Genomic DNA, 24,850 nt, shown 5'->3' with positions numbered 1-24,850 from the left:
GTACACAACTCCCACTAACATTTTTTGCCCTTTGGTGTTCTGCAGCTCTACCCATATAGATTCCACATCATCCAAGCTAATGTCCTTCCGAACTATTGCCTTAATTTCCTCCTTAACCAGCAATGCTACCCCACCTCCTTTTCCTTTTATTCTATCTTTCCTGAATGTTGAATACCCCTGGATGTTGAGTTCCCAGCCCTGATCATCCTGGAGCCACGCCTCCGTAATCCCAATCACATCATATTTGTTAACATCGATTTGCACAGTTAATTCATCCACCTTATTGCGGATACTCCTTGCATTAAGACACAAAGCCTTCAGGCTTGTTTTTTTAACACCCTTTGTCCTTTTAGAATTTTGCTGTACAGTGGCCCTTTTTGTTCTTTGCCTTGGGTTTCTCTGCCCTCCACTTTTCCTCATCTCCTTTCTGTCTTTTGCTTTTGCCTCCTTTTTGTTTCCCTCTGTCTCCCTGCATTGGTTCCCATCCCCCTGCCATATTAGTTTAAATCCTCCCCAACAGCACTAGCAAACACTCCCCCTAGGACATTGGTTCCGGTCCTGCCCAGGTGCAGACCGTCCGGTTTGTACTGGTCCCACCTCCCCCAGAACCGGTTCCAATGCCCCAGGAATTTGAATCCCTCCCTGCTGCACTACTGCTCAAGCCACGTATTCATCTGCGCTATCCTGCGATTCCTACTCTGACTATCACGTGGCACTGGTAGCAATCCCGAGATTACTACTTTTGAGGTCCTACTTTTTAATTTAGTTTCGTAGGACCTCATCCCTTTTTTTACCTATGTCGTTGGTACCAATGTGCACCACGACAACTGGCTGATCTCCCTCCCTTTTTAGAATGTCCTGCACCCGCTCCGAGACATCCTTGACCCTTGCACCAGGGAGGCAACATACCATCCTGGAGTCTCGGTTGCGGCCGCAGAAACGCCTATCTATTCCCTTTACAATTGAATCCCCTATATCTCGCATCTCCCGGCATGCTCTCCTCCCTCCAGATGAAAGAGATGAGGTCATGTATTCGCGCCAACAGTGCCTCTCCTCCATACTTCAGTGCCTCAGCGGGGATTCCATCCGCTTCCGTAGCCTTGTTCTTGAGCTGGAGAGGTACAACCTGTACTATAAAATCACAGATGACATGGCCTGTGTTTTTCATTGCTACCCTCTACTTGTTAAAATTTCTTGTATAGCACCAGAGTGCTGCATCTTTGTCCCTCCATCATGCTTTTTTTGTATAATGCCACTGAAACCGAGAAAGCTATTTTGGCAAAAACCTATAAGTAAGGGTGGTAAATATTAGATTCTGTGAGTACTGAAGTGGTTCTTAGATGTGTGCTGTCGGCTGTGCACTATTGACGAAGAGCAGGTGATAGCTTCTCTGTAACTATTTGCTTACTGTGACATTCTGAGCACTGTACCTCATGGTCTGACTGCAGGATGGTGAAGGAAGGACAATCTCACTGTCGCTAACCACGGCATACAAATATAACTCTTGCAAATAATTAATTTTTATATTTATTATTTGTTCCTCTTGTCTGATTGGCTTTTTTACATTAATGAATGCATCTGTTTTTATTTCAAGAGTGCGTGTTTGAAATATGAGAATTTGGCAGCAACTCCATTGCCTGATAAAATGAGAGGAGTTGAATTAACATACATACCAATGACTAATTGGGGATAATTTTGACAGCAGTGGTGTAAAACGGCTGATGGCGAATCGGCAGCCCGTTTTACATTTCTCTCATTGACTTCAATGGAAATAAAAATTGGGAGAGATGTAAAATGGGCTGCCGATTCCCTATTTGCCTGTTTTACTTATCGCACAAAGACCAAATTACCTCCATTGTATCTCAAGATGCCAATTTAACTCCTTCATTACAACAGTAACTATACTCTAAAAGTACTTCATTGGCTGTAAAGCGCTTTGAGACGTCTGGTGGTCGTGAAATTCGTTATATAAATCCAAGTCTTCTTTCATATCCTGGTAATTGAGCTATCTTAGCCATATGTAAGAATGTGTGTGTGTGATTTATATATACACACGCATAGTCTCTGCCTGTTTGATAGAATATACTTGGATGCCACCAAGTGACGAAGAAGATTATTGCAGGCAGTAAGGTTTCAGTGGCATTTTCTGAATGGTCTTCTACTACAGCACAATAGTCAATCTATGATGGGGTGGGAAGGTGGAAGTAATGTTTTGCAGTGTTCTCCTATACAATGGACGTCTCCATTTACTTAGGAATTCAGCTTCATCTACAAGTTGCTCTCTGGAGTGAAGGAATAGATTTCCTTTCCTGATGTTCCTCAGCCCCACTTTTGTAGAGGCAACCGTTCCAAAATCCTTCCCATCATTAGCACTTTGTTTGCAAATATCAAGTTAGCATGGATTTATGCAAGGGAAATCATGCTTGATAAATCTAGAATTTTTTGTGGATGTAACTAGTAGAGTGGATAAGGGAGAGCCAGTGGATGTGGTGTATTTGGACTTTCAAAAGGCTTTTGACAAAGTCCCACACAAGAGATTGGTGTGCAAAATTAAAGCACGTGGTACTGGGGGTAATATATCGACGTAGATAGAGAACTGGTTGGCAGACAGGGAGCAAAGAGTAGGAATAAACGGGTCCATTTCAGAATGGCAGGCAGTGACTAGTGGGGTACCGCAAGGTTCAGTGCTGGGACCCCAGCTCTTTACAATATACATTAATGATTTTAGACAAAGGAATTGAATGTAATATCTCCAAGTTTTCAGATGACACGAAGCTGGGTGGCGGTGTGAGCTGTGAGGAGGATGCTCAGAGGCTGCAGGGTGACTTGGACAGGTTAGGTGAGTGAGCAAATGCATGGCAGATGCAGTATAATGTAGATAAATGTGAGGTTATCCACTTTGGTGGCAAAAACAGGAAGGCAGAATATTATCTGAATGGTGACAGATTAGGAAAAGGGGAGGTGTAACGAGACCTGGGTGTCATGGTACATCAGTCATTGAAAGTTGGCATGCATGTACCGCAGGCGGTGAAGGCAAATGGCATGTTGGCCTTCATAGCGAGAGGATTTGAGTATGGGAGCAGGGAGGTCTTATTGCAGTTGTACAGGGCCTTGGTAAGGCCACACCTTGAATATTGTATACAGTTTTGGTCTCCTAATCTGAGGAAGGACATTCTTGCTACTGAGGGAGTGCAGCGAAGGTTCACCAGACTGATTCCTGGGATGGCAGGACTGACATATGAAGAAAGACTGGATCGACTAGGCTTATATTCACTGGAATTTAGAAGGATAGAAACATATAAAATTCTGACGGGATTGGACAGGTTAGATGCAGGAAGAATGTTCCCGATGTTGGGGAAGTCCAGAACCAGGGGTCACAGTCTAAGGATAAGGGGTAGGCCATTTAGGACTGAGATGAGGAGAAACTTCTTCACTCAGAGAATTGTGAACCTGTGGAATTCTCTACCACAGAAAGTTGTTGAGGCCAGTTCGTTAGATATATTCAAAAGGGAGTTAGATGTGGCCCTTACGGCTAAAGGGATCGAGGGATATGGAGAGAAAGCAGGAATGGGATAATGAATTTGCATGATCAGCCATGATCATATTGAATTGTGGTTCAGGCTCGAATGGCCTACTCCTGCACCTATTTTCTATGTTAACATTTAAAGATTGTTCAAGCAATTTGTTGTTTCTGATATTGGGATAGCGAGTACAACAAAAACAACGACATCTTGTATTTATATTGTGCCTTTAACATAGTCCCGCGTCCCCGCGAACGACAAACTGATCATCCTTGGTGATTTCAACGCCAGTATCGGCAAGGCGTAATTAGCAGAGAGGGGGTAGGGAAAGTCAACTCCAGCGGTACCCTACTCCTGACAAAATGTCTAGAGCATGAACTTTTCATCATCAACACCTTGTTCTACCAGAGGGACAATACAAGGCATCGTGGCAACATCCTCGCTCCAAACACTGACATCTGCTTGACTATGTCATTGTCCGAGCCAGGAATTGCAAGGATGTGCGTATTACCCGCACCATGACAGGAGCCGACGACTGCTGGACGGACCACCGCCTAATCCGATCCATCATTGACATCAACATAGCCCCAAAACGAGGGGGCAGCAGAAGCAATGCCGCAAAAATGTCAGTGCCGGGGCACTTAAGGACCCCGCTAAGAAAGCCCTATACAGTCAGCACCTCGCAGCTAACCTGCCATGCCTTGATGACCCTGAGACACAAAATGCCCACAGCGCTTGGTCTGCCCTCCAGGCCTCTATACTAGTGCCTGCAAAGACACGCTCGGTCACTCAACCAGGAAACACCAGAACTGGTTTGATGAGAATGATCAAGAGATCCAAGAGCTAATGGATCGCAAGCGCAGGGCATTTCTGAGCCTTAAGCAGCATCCCAACTCTGGAGCAGCAAAGCAGCTTTACAGACAGCTCAAGGTTGAGGTCCAACAAAAAAGCCGGGACCTAAAGAACAGGTGGTGGATGGAGAAAGCACAGGAGGTACAGCAGCTGGCCGACAGCCATGATGTGCGAGGATTATTTATCGCAGTCAAGGCCACCTACGGTCCTAACTCCCAAGGCCCCACCCCACTGCTGACCAAGAATGGGGAAACACTCATCAAGGACACCGAGACAGTCAGGGCCCGCTGGAAGGAGCACTTCGAAGATCTCCTCAATCGAGACTCTGCCTTTGACTCGAGTGTTCTCGACTCCATCCTGCAGCATGCTACCCACCATCACCTCAGTAAAACCCCAACACTGCACGAATAGAAAAAGCCATAAAACAGCTTAAGAACAACACAGCTACGGGAGCGGATGGAATCCCCGCTGAGACACTGAAGTATGTCGGAGAGGCGCTGTTGGCGCGAATACATGACCTCATCTCATCTGGAGGGAGGAGAGCATGCCGGGAGATCTCAGAGACGCAGTGATTGTAACCATCTTTAAAAATGGGAACAAGTCTGACTGCGGCAACTACAGAGGAATCTCCCTGCTATCAGCCACTGGGGAAAGTCGTGGCTCGAGTCCTCCTCAACCGTCTTCTCCCTGTGGCCGAGGAGCTCCTCCCGGTGTCACAGTGCGGATTTCGTACCCTATGGAGCACAACGGACATGATTTTTCGCGACAACTGCAGGAAAAATGCAGGGAACAAAACCAGCCCTTATACATGGCCTTCTTTGATCTTACAAAGGCCTTTGACACTGTCAACCGTGAGGCTCTGTGGAGTGTTCTCCTCCCTTTCGGGTGCCCCCTAAAGTTTGTCAACATCCTCCGCCTGCTCCACGGACGACATGCAGGCTGTGGTCCTTACCAACGGATCCACTACAGACCCAATCCACGTCCGGACCGGTGTCAAACAGGGCTGCGTTATCGCCCCAACCCTCTTCTCAATCTTCCTCGCTGCCATGTTCCACCTCCATCAACAAACTCCCCGCTGGAGTGGAACTAAACTACAGAACCAGTGGGAACCTGTTCAACCGTCGCCGTCTCCAGGCCAGGTCCAAGACCACCCCAACCTCTGTCGTCGAGCTACAGTGTGTGGATGACGCCTGCGTCTGCGCACATAGAGGCTGGACTCCAGGATATAGTCGACGTATTTACTGAGGCATACGAAAGCATGGGCCTTACGCTAAACATCCGTAAGACAAAGGTCCTCCACCAACCTGTCCTCGCCGCAAAGCACTGCTCCCCAGTCATGAAGATCCACGGCGCGGCCCTGGACAACATGAACCACTTCCCATACCTCTGGAGCCTCTTATCAACAAGAACAGACATTGACGACGAGATTCAACACTGCCTCCAGTACGCCAGTGTAGCCTTTGGCCGCCTGAGGAAAAGAGTGTTCGAAGACCAGACCCTCAAATCTGCCACCAAGCTCATGGTCTACAGGGCTGTAGTAATACCCGCCCTCCTGTATGGCTCGGAGACATGGACCATGTACAGTAGGCACCTCAAGTCGCTGGAGAAATACCACCAACTATGTCGCCGCAAGATCCTACAAATCCCCTGGGAGGACAGACGCACCAACATTAGCGTCCTCGACCAGGCCAACATCTCCAGCATTGAAGCACTGACGACACTTGATCAGCTCTGCTAGGTAGGCCACATTGTCTGCATGCCAGACACGAGACTCCCAAAGCAAGCGCTCTACTCGGAACTCCCCCACGGCAAACGAGCCAAAGGTGGGCAGAGGAAACGTTACAAGCACACCCTCAACGTCTCCCTGATAACATCCCCACTGACACTTGGGAGTCCTTGGTCAAAGACCGTCGTAAGTGGAGGAAGTGCATCTGGCACTGAGCACCTCGAGTCTCATCGCCGAGAGCATGCAGAAATCAAGCGCAGGCAGCGGAAGGAGCGTGCAGCAATCCTGTCCCACCCTCCATTACCCTCAACGACTATCTGTCCCACCTGTGGCAGGGACTGTGGTTCTCGTATTGGACTGTTCCATCACCTAAGGACTCATTTTGAGAGTGGAAGCAAGTCTTCCTTGATTCCGAGGAATTGTCTATGATGATGATGATGATTAATGTCCCAAGGCGCTTCACAGAAGTATTGAGATAAAATCTGACACCGAGCCACATAAGGAGAAATTGTGGCAGGTGACCAAAAGCTTGGTCAAAGAGGTAGGTTTTAAGGAGTGTCTTAAAGGAGGAAAGAGAGCTAGAGAGGCGAAGAGGTTTAGGCAGTGAATTTCTGAGCTTAGGGCCTACGCAACAGAAGGCACGGCCACCAATGATTGAGCAATTATAATCAGGGGTGCTCAAGAGGGCAGAATTAGAGGAGCACAGACATCTCGGGGGTTTGTGGGGCTCTAGGAGATTGCAGAGATGGGGAGGGGCGAGGCCATGGAGGGATTTGAAAACAAGGATGAGAATGTAGGTCAGCGAGCACAGGGGTAATGGGTGAGCAGGACTTGGTGCGAGTTAGAACGTGGGCAGACGAGTTTTGGATCACCTCTAGTTTACATAAGTAGAATGTGGCAGGCCAGCCAGGAGTGCATTGGAATAGTCAAATCTAGAGAGAACAAAGGCATGGATGAGGGCTTCAGCAGCGGATGAGCTGAGGCAAGGGTGGAGCTGGGTGATGTTATGGAGGTGGAAATAGACGGTCTTAGTTATGCTGCAGATATGTGGTCGAAAGCTCATTTCCGGGTCTAATATGACACCAAGGTTGCGAACAGTCTGGTTCAGCCTCAGATAGAAGTTAGTGAGAGGGATGGAGTCCGTGGCTATGTAATGGAGTTTGAGGCGGGAACCGAAAACAATGGTTTCGGTCTTACCAATATTCAATTGGAGAAAATTTCTCCAAAAAGTGCAAGGTGCAGAAGAGATGCTGCTATCACTGCAAAGCATAATTGGGGACTACCTCTGAAGGCTGGCTTGGGGTTGAGGTTACAGTAGTTTGAATCAGTCAACTGCACTACGAGGAAGTTTATTTTTTTTAAATAAAACTAAAAAGGCCTTGTCTGCCCTCTCAGTTGGAGATAAAATATCCCATGACACGAGCAGGGGAGTTCTCCTGGTTAATATCTATCCCTCAACCAGCATCACTAAAAACAAATTATCTGGTCATTTATCTCTGCTGTTTGTGTGCAAATTGGCTGCTGCTTTCCTACATCATATCATCATCGTCATAGGCAGTCCCTTGAAGCGAGGATGACTTGCTTCCACGCCAAAAAGGGATGAGTTCACAGGTATTTCAATGAAGGACCTAATATTCCAGATCCCAAACTACAGCTTGGAGGGTGGAAGATGCCAGTGCATGGATTTTTTTAACGTGTGGTGGCCGTTGCACACCAGCCACCACACGGACTTGACAGAGCTAGGTCTTGGTCCAGTGGCAAGGGTTACCCAAGACAACTGGAGACCAGCTCTGCTGCACGGACCTAGCGTGTACACATATCGCAGTGTGGGCTGGCCCGTGCTGCCCCTGGGCCCTCGCCTCTCCTGGGACTCGAACTCACGCCTCTCCTGGGCCCCGGTAGCTTCCATCTACAAACTCTTGCCGCTCCTTCGCCCCTCCTGCTGCGCCTGCCCGCACTGCAATCAGCGACCTGGCTTCGCAGCCGTCGCCCTCCTGCAGCAGCATGCGCTGCTCCCTGCAGTGGTATGTCGCCGCACGTTGCTCCCTCCAATGGCCCTGGTCTGCTGATGGTCTTGCAGGCCGGGACCACGCCGATTTCTGGGCTTTCCTACATTATAATGGTGACTGCACTTGATAATTGGCTATGAAACACTTGGGAACATCCTGAGGTTGTGTAACGCGCTATATAAATGCAGTTTTTTTTCCTTTTCTTATATTTATTTACGTTATATTGTTTTTAATCAATGGCAGAATGGAGAATTTGAGGAAATTTATACTTAGTTTCAGTTAGATTGAGAGTGCTCTTGAGGCAGCCGACACAGGGAATCTCCAGTCGTACCTTGGAACTCAGTTAAAAAGAAGTCTCTTCCATTATCTGCAATTCTGTCATTTTCTAGTTGGAGCATTTGGATTTGTCAAGAAAGGACTGATCCAGTCTGGCATATTTCCTTTTTTCCTTTATCTTTTTCTTTTTCTTGAAGAGGAAAAGGGAATTCTGGAGAAAGCAGGCAGAAGAGATCGAGGAACATTGGGTGGATTCTGCCCCACACAGACCGTGAAACATGTGTGCAGAGGGAGACAGTAATAAAAGGGCAGATAAAGATTTTAAATAGATTGTGCCAATTTGAGCCCTGCAAGATCCCACAAACAGCAAATGGGATAAAGTGCCAATTAAAATGTATTAATGGTGCTGGTTAAGGGATAATTGTTGGATGTGAGAATTGCTCTGCTCTTTGAATAGTGCCATGGGATTTCTTGCATCCACCTGAACAGGCAGATGAGGCCTCTGTTTAACATCTCATTTGAAAGATAACAATGCAGCACTTCAGTATTGTGTGGAAGCGTCAGCTGAGATTAACCTTTCAAATCCTGCGATTAGGCCTGAGCTACAATTGAACAAAGCTGAATTAAGTGTTAAACTAATCTACATTGTTTCTATTGGAACCAAGGATTTCCATCATTGGTGCAAATGGGCAGACAGATGAAAACTAATACAATCAAATGCAAAGGGTTACTCGAAGGGACCCGAATGTAATCGTGGACTTAATAACATAAGAACATAAGAAATAGGAACAGGAGTAGGCTCTTCGGCCCCTCGAGCCTGCTCCGCCATTCAATAAGATCATGGCTGATCTGATCATGGACTCAGGTCCACTTCCCCGCCCGCTCCCCATAACTTGTCTCCTTATCGTTTAAGAAACTGTCCGTTTCTGTCTTAAATTCTGTCCCAGCTTCCACAGCTCTCTGAGGCAGCGAATTCCACAGATTTACAACCCTCTGAGAGAAGACATTTCTCCTCATCTCTGTTTTTAAATGGGCGGCCCCTTATTCTAAGTTCATGCCCTCTAGTTCTAGTCTCCCCTATCAGTGGAAACATCCTCTCTGCATCCACCTTGTCAAGCCCCCTCATAATCTTATACGTTTCAATAAGTTCACCTCTCATTCTTCTCAACATCCTCTGAACTGCCTCCAAAGCAAGTATATCCTTTTGTAAATATGGAAACCAAAACTGCACGCAGTATAGAAACATAGAAAACATGTGCAGGAGTAGGCTATTTGGCCCTTCGAGCCTGCAACACCATTCAATAAGATCATGGCTGATCATTCCCTCAGTACCCCTTTCCTCTTTCTCTCTATACCCCTTGATCTCTTTAGCGGTAAGGGCCATATCTAACTCCCTCTTGAATATATCTAACGAACTGGCTTCAACAACACTCTGCGGTAGAGAATTCCACAGGTTAACAACTCTCCAAGTGAAGAAGTTTCTCCTCATCTCAGTCCTAAATGGCTTTCCCCTTATCCTTAAACTGTGACCCCTGGTTCTGGACTCCCCCAACATCGGGAACATTCTTCCTGCATCTAACCTGTCCAGTCCTGTCAGAATTTTATATGTTTCTATGAGATCCCCTCTCATTCTTTTAAACTCCAGTGGTCCAGTCGATCCAGTCTTTCTTCATATGTCGGTCCTGCCATCCAAGGAATCAGTCTGGTGAACCTTCGCTGCACTCCCTCAATAGCAAGAACGTCCTTCCTCAGATTAGACGACCAAAACTGAACATAATATTCTAGGTGAGGCCTCACCAAGGCCCTGTACAACTGCAGTAAGACTTCCCTGTTCCTATATTCAAATCCCCTAGCTATGAAGGCCAACATGCCATTTGCCGTCTTCAATGCCTGCTGCACCTGCATGCCAACTTTCAATAACTGATGTACCATGGCACCCAGGTCTCGTTGCACCTCCCCTTTTACTAATCTGCCGCCATTCAGATAATATTCTGCCTTCATGTTTTTGCCACCAAAGTGGATAACCTCACATTTATCTACATTATACTGCATCTGCCATGCATTTGCCCTCTCACCTAACCTGTCCAAGCCACCCTTTGGCATCTTAGCATCCTCCTCACAGCTCACACTGCCACCCAGCTTTGTGTGATCTGCAAACTTGGAGATATTACTTGAGATATTACTCAATTCCTTCATCTAAATCATTGATGGATATTGTAAATAGCTAGGGTCCCAGCACTGAGCCCTGCGGCACCCCACTAGTTACTGCCTGCCATTCTGAAAAGGACCCTTTTATCCCAACTCTCTGCTTCCTGTCTGTCAACCAGTTCTCTATCCACGTCAATCCATTACCCCCAATACCATGTGCTTTAATTTTGCACACCAATCTCTTGTGTGGGACCTTGTTAAAAGCCTTTTGAAAGTCCAAATACACCACATCCACTGGTTCTCCCTTGTCCACTCTACTAATTACATCCTCACAAAATTCTAGAAGATTTGTCAAGCATGATTTCCCTTTCATAAATCCATGCTGACTTGGACCGATCCTGACACTGCTTTCCAAGTGCGCTGCTATTTCATCTTTAATAATTGATTGCAACATTTTCCCCAAGACTGATGTCAGGCTAACCGGTCTATAATTCCCCGTTTTCTCTCTCCCTCTTTTTAAAAAAAGTGGTGTTACATTAGCTACCCTCCAGTCCATAGGAACTGTTCCAGAGTCGATAGACTGTTGGAAAATGATCACCAATATATCCATTATTTCTAGGGCCACTTCCTTAAGTACTCTGGGATGCAGACTATCAGGCCCTGGAGATTTATCGGCCTTCAATCCCATCAATTTCCCGAACATAATTTGCTGACTAATAAGAATTTCCTTCAGTTCCTCCTTTTCGCTAGTCCCTCGGTCCCCTAGTATTTCCGGAAGGTTATTTGTGTCTTCCTTCGTAAAGACAGAACCAAAGTATTTGTTCAATTAGTCTGCCATTTCTTTGTTCCCCATTATAAATTCACCTCATTCTGACTGCAAGGGACCTACGTTTGTTTTCACTAATCTTTTTCTCTTCACATATCTATAGAAGCTTTTGCAGTCAGTTTTTATGTTCCCAGCAAGCTTCCTCTCATATTCTATTTTCCCCCTCCTATTTAAACCCTTTGTCCTCCTTTGCTGAATTCTAAATTTCTCCCAGTCCTCAGGTTTGCTGCTTTTTTTGGCCAATTTATATGCCTCGTCCTTGGATTTAACACTATCCCTAATTTCCCTTGTTAGCCACGGTTGTGCCATTTTCCTCGTTTTATTTTTACTCCAGACAGGGATGTACAATTGTTGAAGTTTATCCATGTGATCTTTAAATGTTTACCATTGCCTATCCACCATCAACCCTTTAAGTATCATTCACTCGTCTATTCTAGCCAATTCACATCTTATACCATCGAAGTTACCTTTCCTTAAGTATAGGACCCTAGTCTCTGAATTAACTGTGTCACTCTCCATCTTAACAAAGAATTCTACCATATTATGGTCACTCTTCCCCAAGGGGCCTCGCACAACAAGATTGCTAATTAGTCCTTTCTCGTTACACATCACCCAGTCGAGGATGACCAGCCCGCGAGTTGTTTCCTCGACACATTGGTCTAGAAAACCATCCCTTATACACTCCAGGAAATCCTCCTCCACCGTATTGCTACCAGTTTGATTAGCCCAATCTATATGTAGATTAAAGTCACCCATGATAACTGCTGTACCTTTATTGCACGCATCCCTAATTTCATGGTTGAACCATCCCCAACCTCACTACTACTGTTTGGTGGTCTGTACACTACTCCCACTAGCGTTTTCTGCCCTTTGGTGTTCCGCAGCTCTACCCATACAGATTCCACATCATCCAAGCTAATGTCATTCCTTACTGTTGTGCTAATCTCTTTAACCAGCAACTCTACCCCACCTCCTTTTCCTTTCTGTCTATCCTTCCTGAATATTGAATATCCCTGGATGTTGAGTTCCCACCCTTGGTCACCCTGGAGCCATGTCTCCGTAATCCCAATTACATCACATCCGTTAACAGCTGTCTGCGCAGTTAATTCATCCACCTTATTACGAATGCTCCTCGCATTGAGACACAGAACCTTCAGGCTTGATTTTTTTACACTCTTTGTCCTTTTAGAATTATGTTGTAATGTGGCTCTTTTTGATTTTTGCCTTGGATTTCACTTTTACTTATCTCCTTTCTACTTTTTGCTTCTGCCTCCATTTTACTTCCCTCTTTCTGCTTGCATAGATTCGCAACCCCCTGCAATATTAGTTTAACCCCTCCCCAACAGCACTAGCAAACACTCCCCCTAGGACATCGGTTCTGGTCTTGCCCAGGTGCAGACCGTCCGGTTTGTACTGGTCCCACCTCCCCCAGAACCCGTTCCAATGTCCCAGGAATTTGAATCCTTCCCTCTTGCACCATTCCTCAAGCCATGTATTCATCTTAACTATCCTGCTATTTCTACTCTGACTAGTACGTGGTACTGGTAGCAATCCTGAGGACCTTTTGAGGTCCTAGTTTTTAATTTAACTCCTAGCTCCCTAAATTCAGCTTGTAGGACCTCATCTCATTTTTTACCTATATCGTTGGTACCTATATGCACCACGACAACTGGCTGTTCACCCTTCCCCTCCAGAATGCCCTGCAGCTGCTTCGAGACATCCTTGACCCTTGCATCAGGGAGGCAACATACCATCCTGGAGTCTCGATTGCGGCTGCAGAAAAGCCTATCTATTCCCCTTACAATAGAATCCCCTACCACTATAGCTCTCCCACTCTTTTTCCTGCCCTCATGTGCAGCAGAGCCACCCATGGTGCCATGAACTTGGCGGCTGCTGCCTTCCCCTGATGAGCCATCTCCCCCATCAGTATCCAAAGCGGTATATCTGTTTTGGAGGGAGATGACCGCAGGGGACTCCTGCACTACCTCTTCCTACTCCTGCTCTGCCTGATGGTCACCCATTCCCTATCTGCCTTTGTAACCTTTACCTGCTGTGTGACCAACTCACTAAACATGCTATTCACGACATCCTCAGCATCGCGGATGCTCCAGAGTGAATCCATGCGCAGCTCCAGTGCCGCAACGCGGTCTGTCAGGAGCTGCAGCTGGACATACTTCCCGCACACAGTGTCCCTGACTTCCCACATAGCACAGGAGGAGCATGACACAGCTCTGGGCTCACCTGCCATGACTTAACCCTTAAATTAATTTCATTTGGCAACAATGCCAAAGGTTTCTTACTGATAAGAAAAAGAAAAAAGATAACGAAAAAAGAACAACTACTCACCAATCAGTTCTTAGATCAATGCCACATGTTTCCTAGGCGAAACAGGTGTGGCCTCACCAATACCTTATATAGCTGTAGCAAGACTTCCCTGCTTTTATACTCCATCCCCTTTGCAATAAAGGCCAAGATACCATTGGCCTTCCTGATCACTTGCAGTACCTGCATACTATCCTTTTGTGTTTCATGCACAAGTACCCCCAGGTCCCGCTGTACTGCGGCACTTTGCAATCTTTCTCCATTTAAATAATAACTAGCTCTTTGATTTTTCCTGCCAAAGTGCATGACCTCACACTTTCCAACATTATACTCCATCTGCCAAATTTTTGCCCACTCACTTAGCCTGTCTATGTCCTTTTGCTGATTTTTTGTGTCCTCCATTGCTTTTCCTCCCATCTTTGTATCGTCAGCAAACTTCGTTACGTTACACTCAGTCCCTTCTTCCAAGTCGTTAATATAGATTGTAAATAGTTATAGTCCCAGCACTGATCCCTGCGGCACCTCACTAGTTACTGGTTGCCAACCAGAGAATGAACCATTAACCACTTGTCAATGTCCAGACAATAATGCTAAGGCAATTGAACAAGCTAACAAATTCTGGTATGTACAGTCAAATACAAAATAAAAAAGCATTCTGAAAATACACAGTAGGTCAGTCAGAGAAAAAAAACAGCATAATGTGTTAAGGAGTACCCTTCCTCAGAGCTGAAAACTGCAAGTCTATTGTAGCAATGAGCCATACAGATCAGGTGATACAGAGGCTCCCAAGCTCATCCCTGGTCTGTGCTGAGTTAATTTGATCTTGTCCTGGGTGAGCTTTATGCTGCTGGACGATGGAGGGCGGGGGCGGGGGGGGGGGGGTGGAAATCAACCACAATTCATGCTCTGGATTGCAGTTCAATGACTCCTGCTGGAAAATGTCAACTTTCTTTGAGGACCCGATTGGGCTTGGTGTTCATGACCTATGGCGGAATGCCACCCAACACTCCATGTCTAGGGTCAAATGTGAAAATTTGGCATCTGGGTGAAGTATTGAAGGGCACCCTGTGAACATGCCCAAGCTTATGTCAATACCTTTAGCAAAGAGAGATTTCTTTTTACAATATTAGTCATTGTAAAATAGTTAAAATTTATTAGGATTATCCCCAACTGTCCTCCAGACCTGTTTCCCCTCCCGAGACAGTTTTTTGACTTTAGACCATTGAGAAGACGAGTTGGCCTCCTAGCCAGTTCAGGAAGAGCACTGATGGAGACCCTGCCCTTGTATGAAGGGATCTAAAATAACTTCTTGGATGTTCTAAAAAAATTTTGTATAAAAAGTTGTTTTAGTTTTGCCATATTATATTTGAAAGTTTACTTTTTAGGATGGTGAAGTTCACGATGGATCAGACCTCATCGGCCCTGTGGATCCCTCGTCGGAGTCCCTGATTGATAGTTTATCAGATGGCAGTACTGAAGGTATGCAGGGGTACCACTCAATAAAACTAGGACAATGTATGAACATTAAAAAGTGGGACTCTTGGTGGATTCAGGCTTGTGTAAAAAAAAAACTTTGAAGTCGAAAGTTGTAACTATCTCTCCACTTCTCTCAAAAATCACTTCTGCACCTGACTTGCCTGTTTTTGAGTGACCTGAAATTATTCCTTGAAGGAACACTAGTTAGGTAGCTCCACTGCTGGTACCACTGGACGGAGTGTGCACGGTCCACGCTCCAATCATTGGCACTGAAAATTGCAAATGGGGTTCTGCAACCGGCAAAGGACCCCGATTTTTATAAGTAATTAGGATCCCATCTATTTTGGGTGGGAGCGCTGGTCACCCATTTCGAGGCCCACCTGAAAAACACATCAGTGATGGAGAATAGCGGGAGGCCAGTGATGAAGAATGCCGGGCGGCAGTCAAAAATTTCATCGTATTTTTACCTCTGACCGTATTTCAAATTCAAACTGATGGGATTAAAGTCTCTTCTGTAAGGAGCCAAAATTAAATTAACTTTAACGAAAACCAAACACTGCAGATGCTGGAAATAAGAACATAAGAAATAGGAGCAGGAGAAGGCCATACGGCCACTCGAGCCTGCTCCGCCATTTAATACGATCATGGCTGATCCGATCGTGGACTCAGGTCCACTTCCCTGTCTGCTCCCCATAACCCCTTAATCCCTTAGCAGTTAAGAAACTGTTTATCTCTGACTTAAATTTGTTCAATGTCCCAGCTTCCACAGCTCTCTGAGGCAGCGAATTCCACAGATTTACAACCCTCTGAGAGAAGAAATTCCTCCTTGTCTTAGTTTTAAATGGGCGGCCCCTTATTCTAAGATTATGCCCCCTAGTTTTAGTCTCTCCTGTCAGTGGAAACATCCTCTCTGCATACATCTTGTCAAGCCCGCTCACACGTTTCGATAAGATCACCTCTCATTTTTCTGAATTCCATTGAGTAGAGGCCCAACCTACTCAACCTTTCTTCATAAGTCAACCGCCTCATCTCCGGAATCAACCTAGTGAACCTTCTCTGAACTGCCTCCATAGCAAGTATATCCTTTCGTAAATATGAAAACCAAAACTGTATGCAGTATTCCAGGTGTGACCTCACCAATATCCTGTATAACTGTAGCAAGACTTTCCTGCTTTTATACTCCATCCCCTTTGCAATAAAGGCAAAGATTCCATTGACCTTCCTGATCACTTGCTGTACCTGCATACTAACCTTTTGTGTTTCATGCATAAGTACCTTCAGGTCCTGATGTACTGCAGCACTTTGCCATCGTTCTCCATTTAAATAATAACTTGCTCTTTGATTTTTTTCTGCCAAAGTGCATGACCTCATACTTTCCAACATTATACTCCATCTGCCAAATTTTTGCCCACTCACTTAGCCTGTCTATGTCCTTTTGCAGATTCTTTGTGTCCTCACACATTGCTTTTCCTCCCATCTTCTGTATCGTCAGCAAACTTGGCTGCGTTACACTCGATCCTTTCTTCCAAGTCATTAATATAGATTGTAAATAGTTGTGGTCCCAGCACCGATCCCCGTAGCACCCCATTAGTTACTGATTGCCAACCCGAGAATGAACCATTTATCCCGATTCTTTGTTAGTTAGCCATTCCTCTATCCATGCTAATATATTACCTCCAACCCCGTGAACTTTTATCTTGTGCAGTAACCTTTTATGTGGCACCTTGTCAAATGCCTTCTGGAAGTCCAAATACATCACATCCACTGGTTCCCCTTTATCCGCCCTGTTTGTTACATCCTCAAAGAATTTCAGAAAATTTGTCAAACATGACTTCCCCTTCATAGGGCCCAATTTTGGCCATGACTTGCATCAATTTTTTGGGGGTATGTTTTTTCTGGCGTAAGTTTAAAAAATGCCATTTACCCCCCCAAATTTGCTCCAGAGTAAGTCAGTTAGGTACGATTTTTTTTTTAGTTCAGTTTTTTTTCAAAAGGGGGCGTTCCCAGCCACTTACGCCGGTTTTGGCCATTTATGCCACTTTGGCCAGCTAAAACTTACTCCAAATCGACTTAGGTCAGTGTATGTGGCCAGCTCTGAAAAACGTTGCAGACAATTAAGAATTTGGCGCAGGTTAGTATATTTAAAGCATCAACATTTACAAAGCACGAAACAAAGCATAAAAATAAGCATTCAATAATAAATAAAAAATACAAGGAAGCTGAGAGGACCTGCACCAAGACTTACAAAGCACTAAACAACCACAAAAAGTAATAAGCAATCAATCAATAACAAATAAAAAAATAGAAGTCCTACCTTTATGCCAGAATCAAGTTTTATTTTTAAAAGACCCCCCCCCCATCAAAATACTCCTCCCCCCCAAAAAAAAACTCTCCTCCCTCTCCCCCCCCCCTCCCCCCACCCCCATCAAAAACACTCAAGCACAACCATCAATAAATAAAAAATAAAACTGAAGTCCTACCTCGACCCGGGAAGTCAGTGGGCCGGCCGGCCGGAGCGGGAGGCCACGCGGCTGGGGATAGGGTGCAGCGAAGATCGGGCGTTCCTTTGGCCGGGGATAGGGGCTGCGAGCATCGGGTCCTACTCGCAGCCCGCAGGACACGCTGGGAGGGTGAGGAGCATGCACGCAGTCCTCACTGCGCATGACGCAGACCTCACTGCCATGCGCGCAGCTGCTGGCAGTGTTTTCTGCGCTGGCCTGTTGCTCTGCCCCCCCACTTCACTAGCTACGCCACACTGCGACACCGGAGACTTGGCAGAGCGGGCAGAATGGGGCCCCATTTTTTCAGCGCTGTTTCCAGCGCGCAAAGTCGCCGCATTTAAGGTAAGTGCGCTGAAAAAAGGGGTTGGGGAAAATTGGGCCCATAAATCAATGCTGACTCTGCCTGACTGAATTATGCTTTTCCAAATGTCCTGCTACTGCTTCTTTAATAATGGACTCCCAACATCCTGGAATAAAAATAAAATATACTGCCACAGTATTGAAACGGCTCTTATCAAAGTCACAACTACATCCTGTGTGACTGTGACCAGAGTAAGCTATCCCTCCTCATCCTTCTCGACCTGTCTGCAGCCGTTAACCCAGTTGACCACACTATCCTCCTCCAACACCACTCCTCTATCATCCAGCTGGGTGGGACTGTCCTCAGTTGGTTCCATTCCTATCTATCCAGTCTTAGCCAAAGAATTACCTGTAATGGTTTCTCTTCTTGCCCCCACAATAGAGTCCCTTGAGGATATGTCTTTGGCCCCCTCCTATTTCTCATCTACATGCTGCCACTCGGCAACATAATCCGAAAACACATCATCAAGTTCTACATGTACACTGAGGACACCTAGGTCTACCTCGCCAACCCCTCACTACGTCTGATTTGTCACGCTGCTTGTCCAACATCCAGTCTTGGATGAGCAGAAATTTCCTCCAACTAAATATTGGGAAAACTGAAGCCACAGTCTTCTCCAGTCATCGACTCCTTCCCTCCACCTGGCATTGCCTGAGACTGAACTAGACCGTTTGCAATTTTGGGGTCCTGTTTGACCTGGTGCTGTGCTTCAGACACCATATCCGCTCCATCACCAAGATCGCCTACTTCCACCTTCGTAACGTCACCCGACTCCACCCCTGCTGCTGAAACCCTCATCCCGTGCCTTTGTTACCTCTAGGCTTCACTATTCCAATGCTCTCCTGGCTGGCTTCACAACTTGCGCCCGCTGTAAACTTGAGCTCATCTAAAACTCTTCTTCCCGTATCCTAACTTGCACCATCACCCCTGTGCTTGCTGACCTACATTGGCTCACGGTCCAGCAATGCCTCTATTTTTAAAATTCTCATCCTTGTCTCGCCCTATCTCTGTAACCTCCTACAACCCTTCAAAATCTCTGGGCTCCTCCAATTCTGGCCTCTTGCACATCCTCAATTTTCTTCGCTGCACCATTGACTGCCATGCTTTCAGCTGCCCATGCCCTAAACTTGAATTCCCTCCTTCAACCTCTCCGCCTGTCTTCCTCTCTCTCCTCATTTAAGATGCTCCTTAAAACTTACCTCTTTGACCAAGCTCTTGGTCACCTGTCTTAATATCTCCTTATGTGGCTTTTGACACTCCTGTCATGTGTCTTGAGATGTTTTACGGTGTTAAAGGCGCTATATAAATCCAAGTTGTTGTTGTTGAAACACTCCAGGCCAGTCAGCATCTTTTGAAGAAAGCAGATGAGTAATCATTTCAGATGTGCACCCTTTGTCAGAATGATACTAATTACTGTTGGGGGAATTATCACAGCACAAAGCTCTCCATAAATTGGCACATTTATTTGGTATGAGAAGTTACATTTTTGAATTAGTGCAGTAGGGGTTAAGATGTATATTGCAGCAAAGCACAATGTTTCAGTCCATGCTATACCTGAACTAGGAGTTCTTGGGCCGGATTTTCGGCTTTCGGGGTTTTTCAGCGAAAACGGTAGCGATACGTGAAACTTACCGTTAGCGCTGCGCAACCATTTTTACGCCGAAAGCCTTTACGTCTGCGGTAAGTAGGGCATAGCACAAGCATTTGCGGCGTAAAAACGAGAGTTTTTCCAAATTTAGTCCGGGAGCGCTGCAAGAGAGGCCCTTTGGGAGGGGGAAAAAAACATTCCAAAAAACATTTACAAGACCCTTAACTATCGCTGAAAAAAAAGTAAAAATAAAAACGTTATCTTTTTTGCAGGTTTTCATAATTACCACAGCTGGCAGGGCTGCACCGACAGGTTTGACCTGTCACTATTTTGGGCGCGGCCTACGGGTGGGGAGAGAGCCGAAAATCCGATGCAAATGCATTCGGAGTTGTTGCACATCGGCGCACCTTTCCCCGGCGGTACTTGGAAGCGCCACCGCAAGCAGATATCCGAGGATCCCGCCGAGGCTTCGTTACCCGGTTTTCGCTGCGGAGGGTCAAATCGCGGCGAAAACTCGGTCACAAACTTCTCGAAATTCCTGCCCCTTGACCCTGACACCTGATGTAATAATGGGGAAAAAATCCCATCCTCCCAATGTAATAAGCTAACAAATTTACCCCCACACAAAAATGTTTTGCTGTACAAATGTTTCTTGTGAAATGTTTGTAGTTTTTCAGCTAGATTCACAAAGGATTTTACTGCCCTCGTGTGGAAAGGAGAGAGAATTTTGTCAGAGCACTGTAAAGGTTGCCTGATATGGAATCAGTGCTGTTTATTTCTCCTGATGCAAATTACAGAAAGCAAAGCAGTGTTTTAAACTTTATGTAATGGCACAGAAATTGCGGTCGGAGGCTTCCCGAGGGCGGATGCCTCCGACTGAAATTTTTTCTATTGGTCATCCCGGAGGAATGTAGAATTGCGCTCCGAGACCTCCATTTGCAGTCCAGCGTAGGGGCCCACATATTCCAGGAACGTATATGCAGCTGAGATCACGTGGGCCGGACCAACCAATAAAAATAGTGTATCCCCAATCACAATAATGGTGATCTCTATTTGTACAGAGATCACTATTTCTATGAATGGGGATATCCCCAAAACACAAACAGTTTAAATAACTAAGAAAAACACAACATATTTAAAGTTAATTGAAATTACTTAAACCTTTTAAACAAATTATTTTTTGCAACTTTTTAATATGTTTTAATAGGGGTGGTAATAAACTTGCCTTAATGGACAGGGTTTTTAATATAAAAATTTTATTTTTCTATCTTTTAAAACTTTATGCTGGTAAAAGCAGACCTTACGTTTGCTTTTACCAGGCATAAGAGTTTGAAGGACATTCGCTGGGCAAATAGCCCAAATCTCTGTTCTGGGGATGCGTTAGAACTGTCAAGACGTTTTGACAGCTCGCAGGTGCTGGTTTTCAGCACATGCGCATTGCGCGCTGAGAACCGGTACTTGCGGGGCCTCTAGAGGCATGTGAGCACATCATACGCGCCAGTAGAGAACAAGATTTTTGGCCCAATATTTTGAGAGGCTGGGGGAGTTTGCAAATAAACTGTGACTATCTTAAAAACAGATTTTAAAGTGAAACTGACCTTGCCTGCACATATCCTGTTGTAAACTATTGTAAAAATAAAGCTGACCTTTAATGACTCCCCTTTCTCCATAACTCTAATCTTGATGATCCTAGTAAACAATCTTTCTCCGTTCTTCCATTGCTTCAAGTCTTTATCCTGCCAAGTCTTTTGGGCTCTGGACACTACTAAGTGGGCCTGATGGTATCACTTCCATCACCCTCAAGATTTATACCTCCTCCCATAACTTGTCCTGTACGTTTCTTCTATATCTCTTAATCCTAGTCCAAAGTTTCTTGGAAGTTTGCTTGTGTTCACTTTAACCTTAAGAAAAGTGATTGCTCTTGGTCTTCATGGTACCATTCTATTGCCCTTGCTTTGATACTTTCTAAAGTGATGGAAGCCACTTTTAACATTTAATAGCCATTCAACAAAGACATATGATGGTAATTTCTTTACAAGTGAATGGTGCCAAACCCTATCAAAGACTTTGGAAATGTCCAAGTCAATAACAAATGATTCACCAAAGTGTTCAAGAGCAGGTTTCCAGCGGTGCTTAACATAGGCAACAAGATTCACAGTGGAACAGATATGCTGAAAATCACACTAGAGATCATGAATTAGGCTAGAACTTTCCTAGAGATGCCATCTGGAAACCTGCTCTTGAACACTTTGGAAATGACCAAGTCAATGACAAATGATTCATCAAAATATTTGATAGGGCTTGGCACCATTCATTTCTAAAGAAATTACCATCATATGTCTTTGTTTAATGGCTATTAAATGTCTTCTCATACTGCTGTATCTGAATCTTTTTTCCATTAGTTCAGTGATTTCCCAGAGGTTTTTCTCCTCCTTTGCTACTTATTCACATCAATGACTTCCTCCACATATCACTCAACCGTATCAATTCCTTTGCTAATGATTTCACAATACATTCATCAACTTCTTGAGTTTACACCCCCTCAGTGCTCATACTCTTCACTCCTCTCAGTGCAGTGGGTGAAGCATTACAATTTGATCTCTTCTATGCCCTTCAGGTTTTTTGGGTTCTTGTGGAGACACACAGTTAGTTAATCTATGGAACTGAAAAATGATTCTGCTGTCTTACCAGTATTCTTTGAGAACAGTAACATTTGTAAAATTATATAATTAAAAACATGACACTTTCAAGAGCATTTACATGGTCTTCCCAGGGCTCGCACCAACTGCAGTAAAATGGGAAGGTGGCTGGGCAATCTGTTAAAAGACCTTCAACACTGTTTATTTGAACTGACAAGTAGGACACACTTAAGAGTGATCCAGTGTAAATTATCCCACCAGTTATTTTTCCCCTCCTTGTGTGTGTTGGGAGTGGGGGCGGGAGAGGGTTGGAAGATCTAGCTTGGCATCTGCCTTCCTTTAGTGTTTTCCCGTAGCAAGGTGGTTGCAATTGAGAACTCAATGGTGCGTGGTATTGCAGGCTGGAACCAATGTCCCATTACTTTGTGCAGCCTCACATGGACTACCATGTTTCTTTTCTAATTTTCTATTTTCTCCTGAAGCTAGTGAATCATTGTTGTGCATCGTTGAACAGATCCCATCAGCCTTCCTGCCCAAGTGACCATATTTGTTAGGTGTAAACTTGGATTGTGGTTAGTACCTACCAGATTATTTAACCATGGGAAATCCAAAACTGTCTATATATCACATCAGCTCTTGTACTTTCTAGGGAGAGCCACTGGATAATGTTCAGGAACCGAATAGCTGCCTGATTATTTCCCTTTCCTAGCCCAGTGACGCTCCAGCTGAGATCAGTTAACAGTGCAGGTTTTAATGGAACAAATTAACTTTGTAGCTTGAGATTAATCTGTAATTATGAACTTGTCAGTACTTCACAACTGTATCAACTCAGTGCTACTCTTCGTTACTGACAGACTCTTGCTCCCCTGACAATAGGCGTGATTGTGAAAATAAGAAATAAAAATGTGGAAACCAACCAAGCTGAAGCCAGCCCTCCAGTGTTGCTTCAAGCCCTCTTTACATAAAAGATTTACGGTCTTTGCAACCAGTGGATTTTCTCTCCCATCGCCACCCTACCCATACTTGCAAATAAATGGTTCAAATCAAATATCGAGCATTTAAATAAACGGCATCAGTAGCTTTATGTTCATTTTAATATATGAACCAATAATTCACAAGAAATTTTGCTTGTGTGTGAGTCCAGTTCCAGAGAGATTTTAGCATAGTCAGTGAACTAAAATATGGAACCTCTATTTATCCTACTCTCCTTGCTTAGTCTGGTCCAGATCACTTGCCCAGTTGGAGGATGCCAGGCCCAAGTGGCATCCTCTGACGAGAGGCCTTTCCCACCAGCTATCATTGATCACCTCAAGATGCTTTTCATATAATGAACACCTACTCGTCAATGCTTTGGCATGGCGGAGGTCCCTAATTCCTTTAAGATTAGACTGCAAAGGTTTTGGTGATAATGACAGTAAATCATCAGCAGCCCACTGCTGTAGGATACTTGAGTATTAAAACCTTGAACTGAAGAGTAGTGGGATTGTGGAATCGTGTTTAAGATTTGTTTCTCTTATCGCACAGTTGAGATCTTTTGATCATATTTGGAAGATCTGGAAAGTCCCACGCGGTGGTGAGGTGCCTTCCCAGAGAGGAGGACAATCTGAGCACAAGTCAATCTCCAGTGCTCTGTCGCACTTCCAAATGACTGGCTCGAGCAGCAGAGGCCTGAGAACAGACAGGTTATTCACCCCTCGCAGGACTACAGAATATGGCATAAAAGGACCAAAAAAAAAGAGAGAGCAAAATGAGAATATATCATGAGAATGTAACAGTCTTTAAAAAATATGTTGGATTTCATGGTAGATACGATTATGACTGCCTCTTTTTGTATTCCTTTCAGCTCGAAGAGACCTGTGTAGCATTGATGATGTCACTATCAGTAGTCAATCCGAATGTGGAGGTAAGATGCCAGAAATTGTTTTCCTTTGCCTACAAGCTGCCAATCTACAATTATTCTTTAATTGATCTCAAAATGTGACTACACATCAATGAGACCTTGTTACCTTAGGCAGACGCAGTTACATAGAACAGAATAACCTGTTGTACATTATGTGGTATAATGCTCCAATCCTTAGAAAACTGTGTACCCTCTGATTTCCTGTGAACAACTCTATGGGAGAACTGCTAGATTTTTTTTTCTTAAAAAAGAATGATGAGAGATGGGAAGTACTTAGCACAGGAAGTACTCTCCCTAGAGTTCTAATTTAGGCCTGCAGTTATACTTGAGTTAGTGACCTGATAGTAATCATTGTCTGTGATGTGTAATCAGCAGATTCCCATTTTCATGCACAATCGCTGTTGGCTGATCAACATCTAGGTGCAGTGACAATGGAGTTCTGTGTTTGTATGCTGTAGTACAAATCAGAGCTCTGTTCCCCTGGCTGTTTATTTTTAAAGTAAAGAGGGAGTGCCTGACTATACTCCTGTAATATTAAAAACAATCTATTCAAAGTTTTAAAAGGTCACTGGAGGCCTCTTGAAATGTTGGTTTCATACTGTACTGGAGTTCAACTGTAGCCAGTATGAACTTGGAGTGAAGTGAGGCACCCTCTTGGAGTGGATCTCGGTACTTGGCTTTAGTGCGCTCATTTACCAAACTGAG

At 44.9% G+C, this 24,850-nt stretch overlaps 1 protein-coding gene across 6 annotated transcripts in view; it reads left to right on the top strand.

The window, feature by feature from the left end:
- Window positions 1-24,850, top strand: part of rps6kc1 (ribosomal protein S6 kinase polypeptide 1) — a 221,421-nt gene that overhangs the window by 56,981 nt on the left and 139,590 nt on the right. For all 6 annotated transcript variants that reach the window (XR_011595014.1, XM_070889471.1, XM_070889475.1 and 3 more), the window contains 2 exons: window positions 15,066-15,159; window positions 24,089-24,148. Coding sequence is in view for 5 of the 6 variants with exons in the window: in XM_070889471.1 (XP_070745572.1) it covers window positions 15,066-15,159; window positions 24,089-24,148 (154 nt within the window). In the remaining variant the exon portion in view is untranslated. The remainder of the gene's footprint in view (window positions 1-15,065; window positions 15,160-24,088; window positions 24,149-24,850) is intronic.

This window comes from Pristiophorus japonicus, chromosome 9 (genome assembly GCF_044704955.1).
Source record: "Pristiophorus japonicus isolate sPriJap1 chromosome 9, sPriJap1.hap1, whole genome shotgun sequence".
Lineage (NCBI taxonomy): Eukaryota > Metazoa > Chordata > Chondrichthyes > Pristiophoridae > Pristiophorus > Pristiophorus japonicus.
This window is presented reverse-complemented; position numbering and strand designations above follow the sequence as displayed.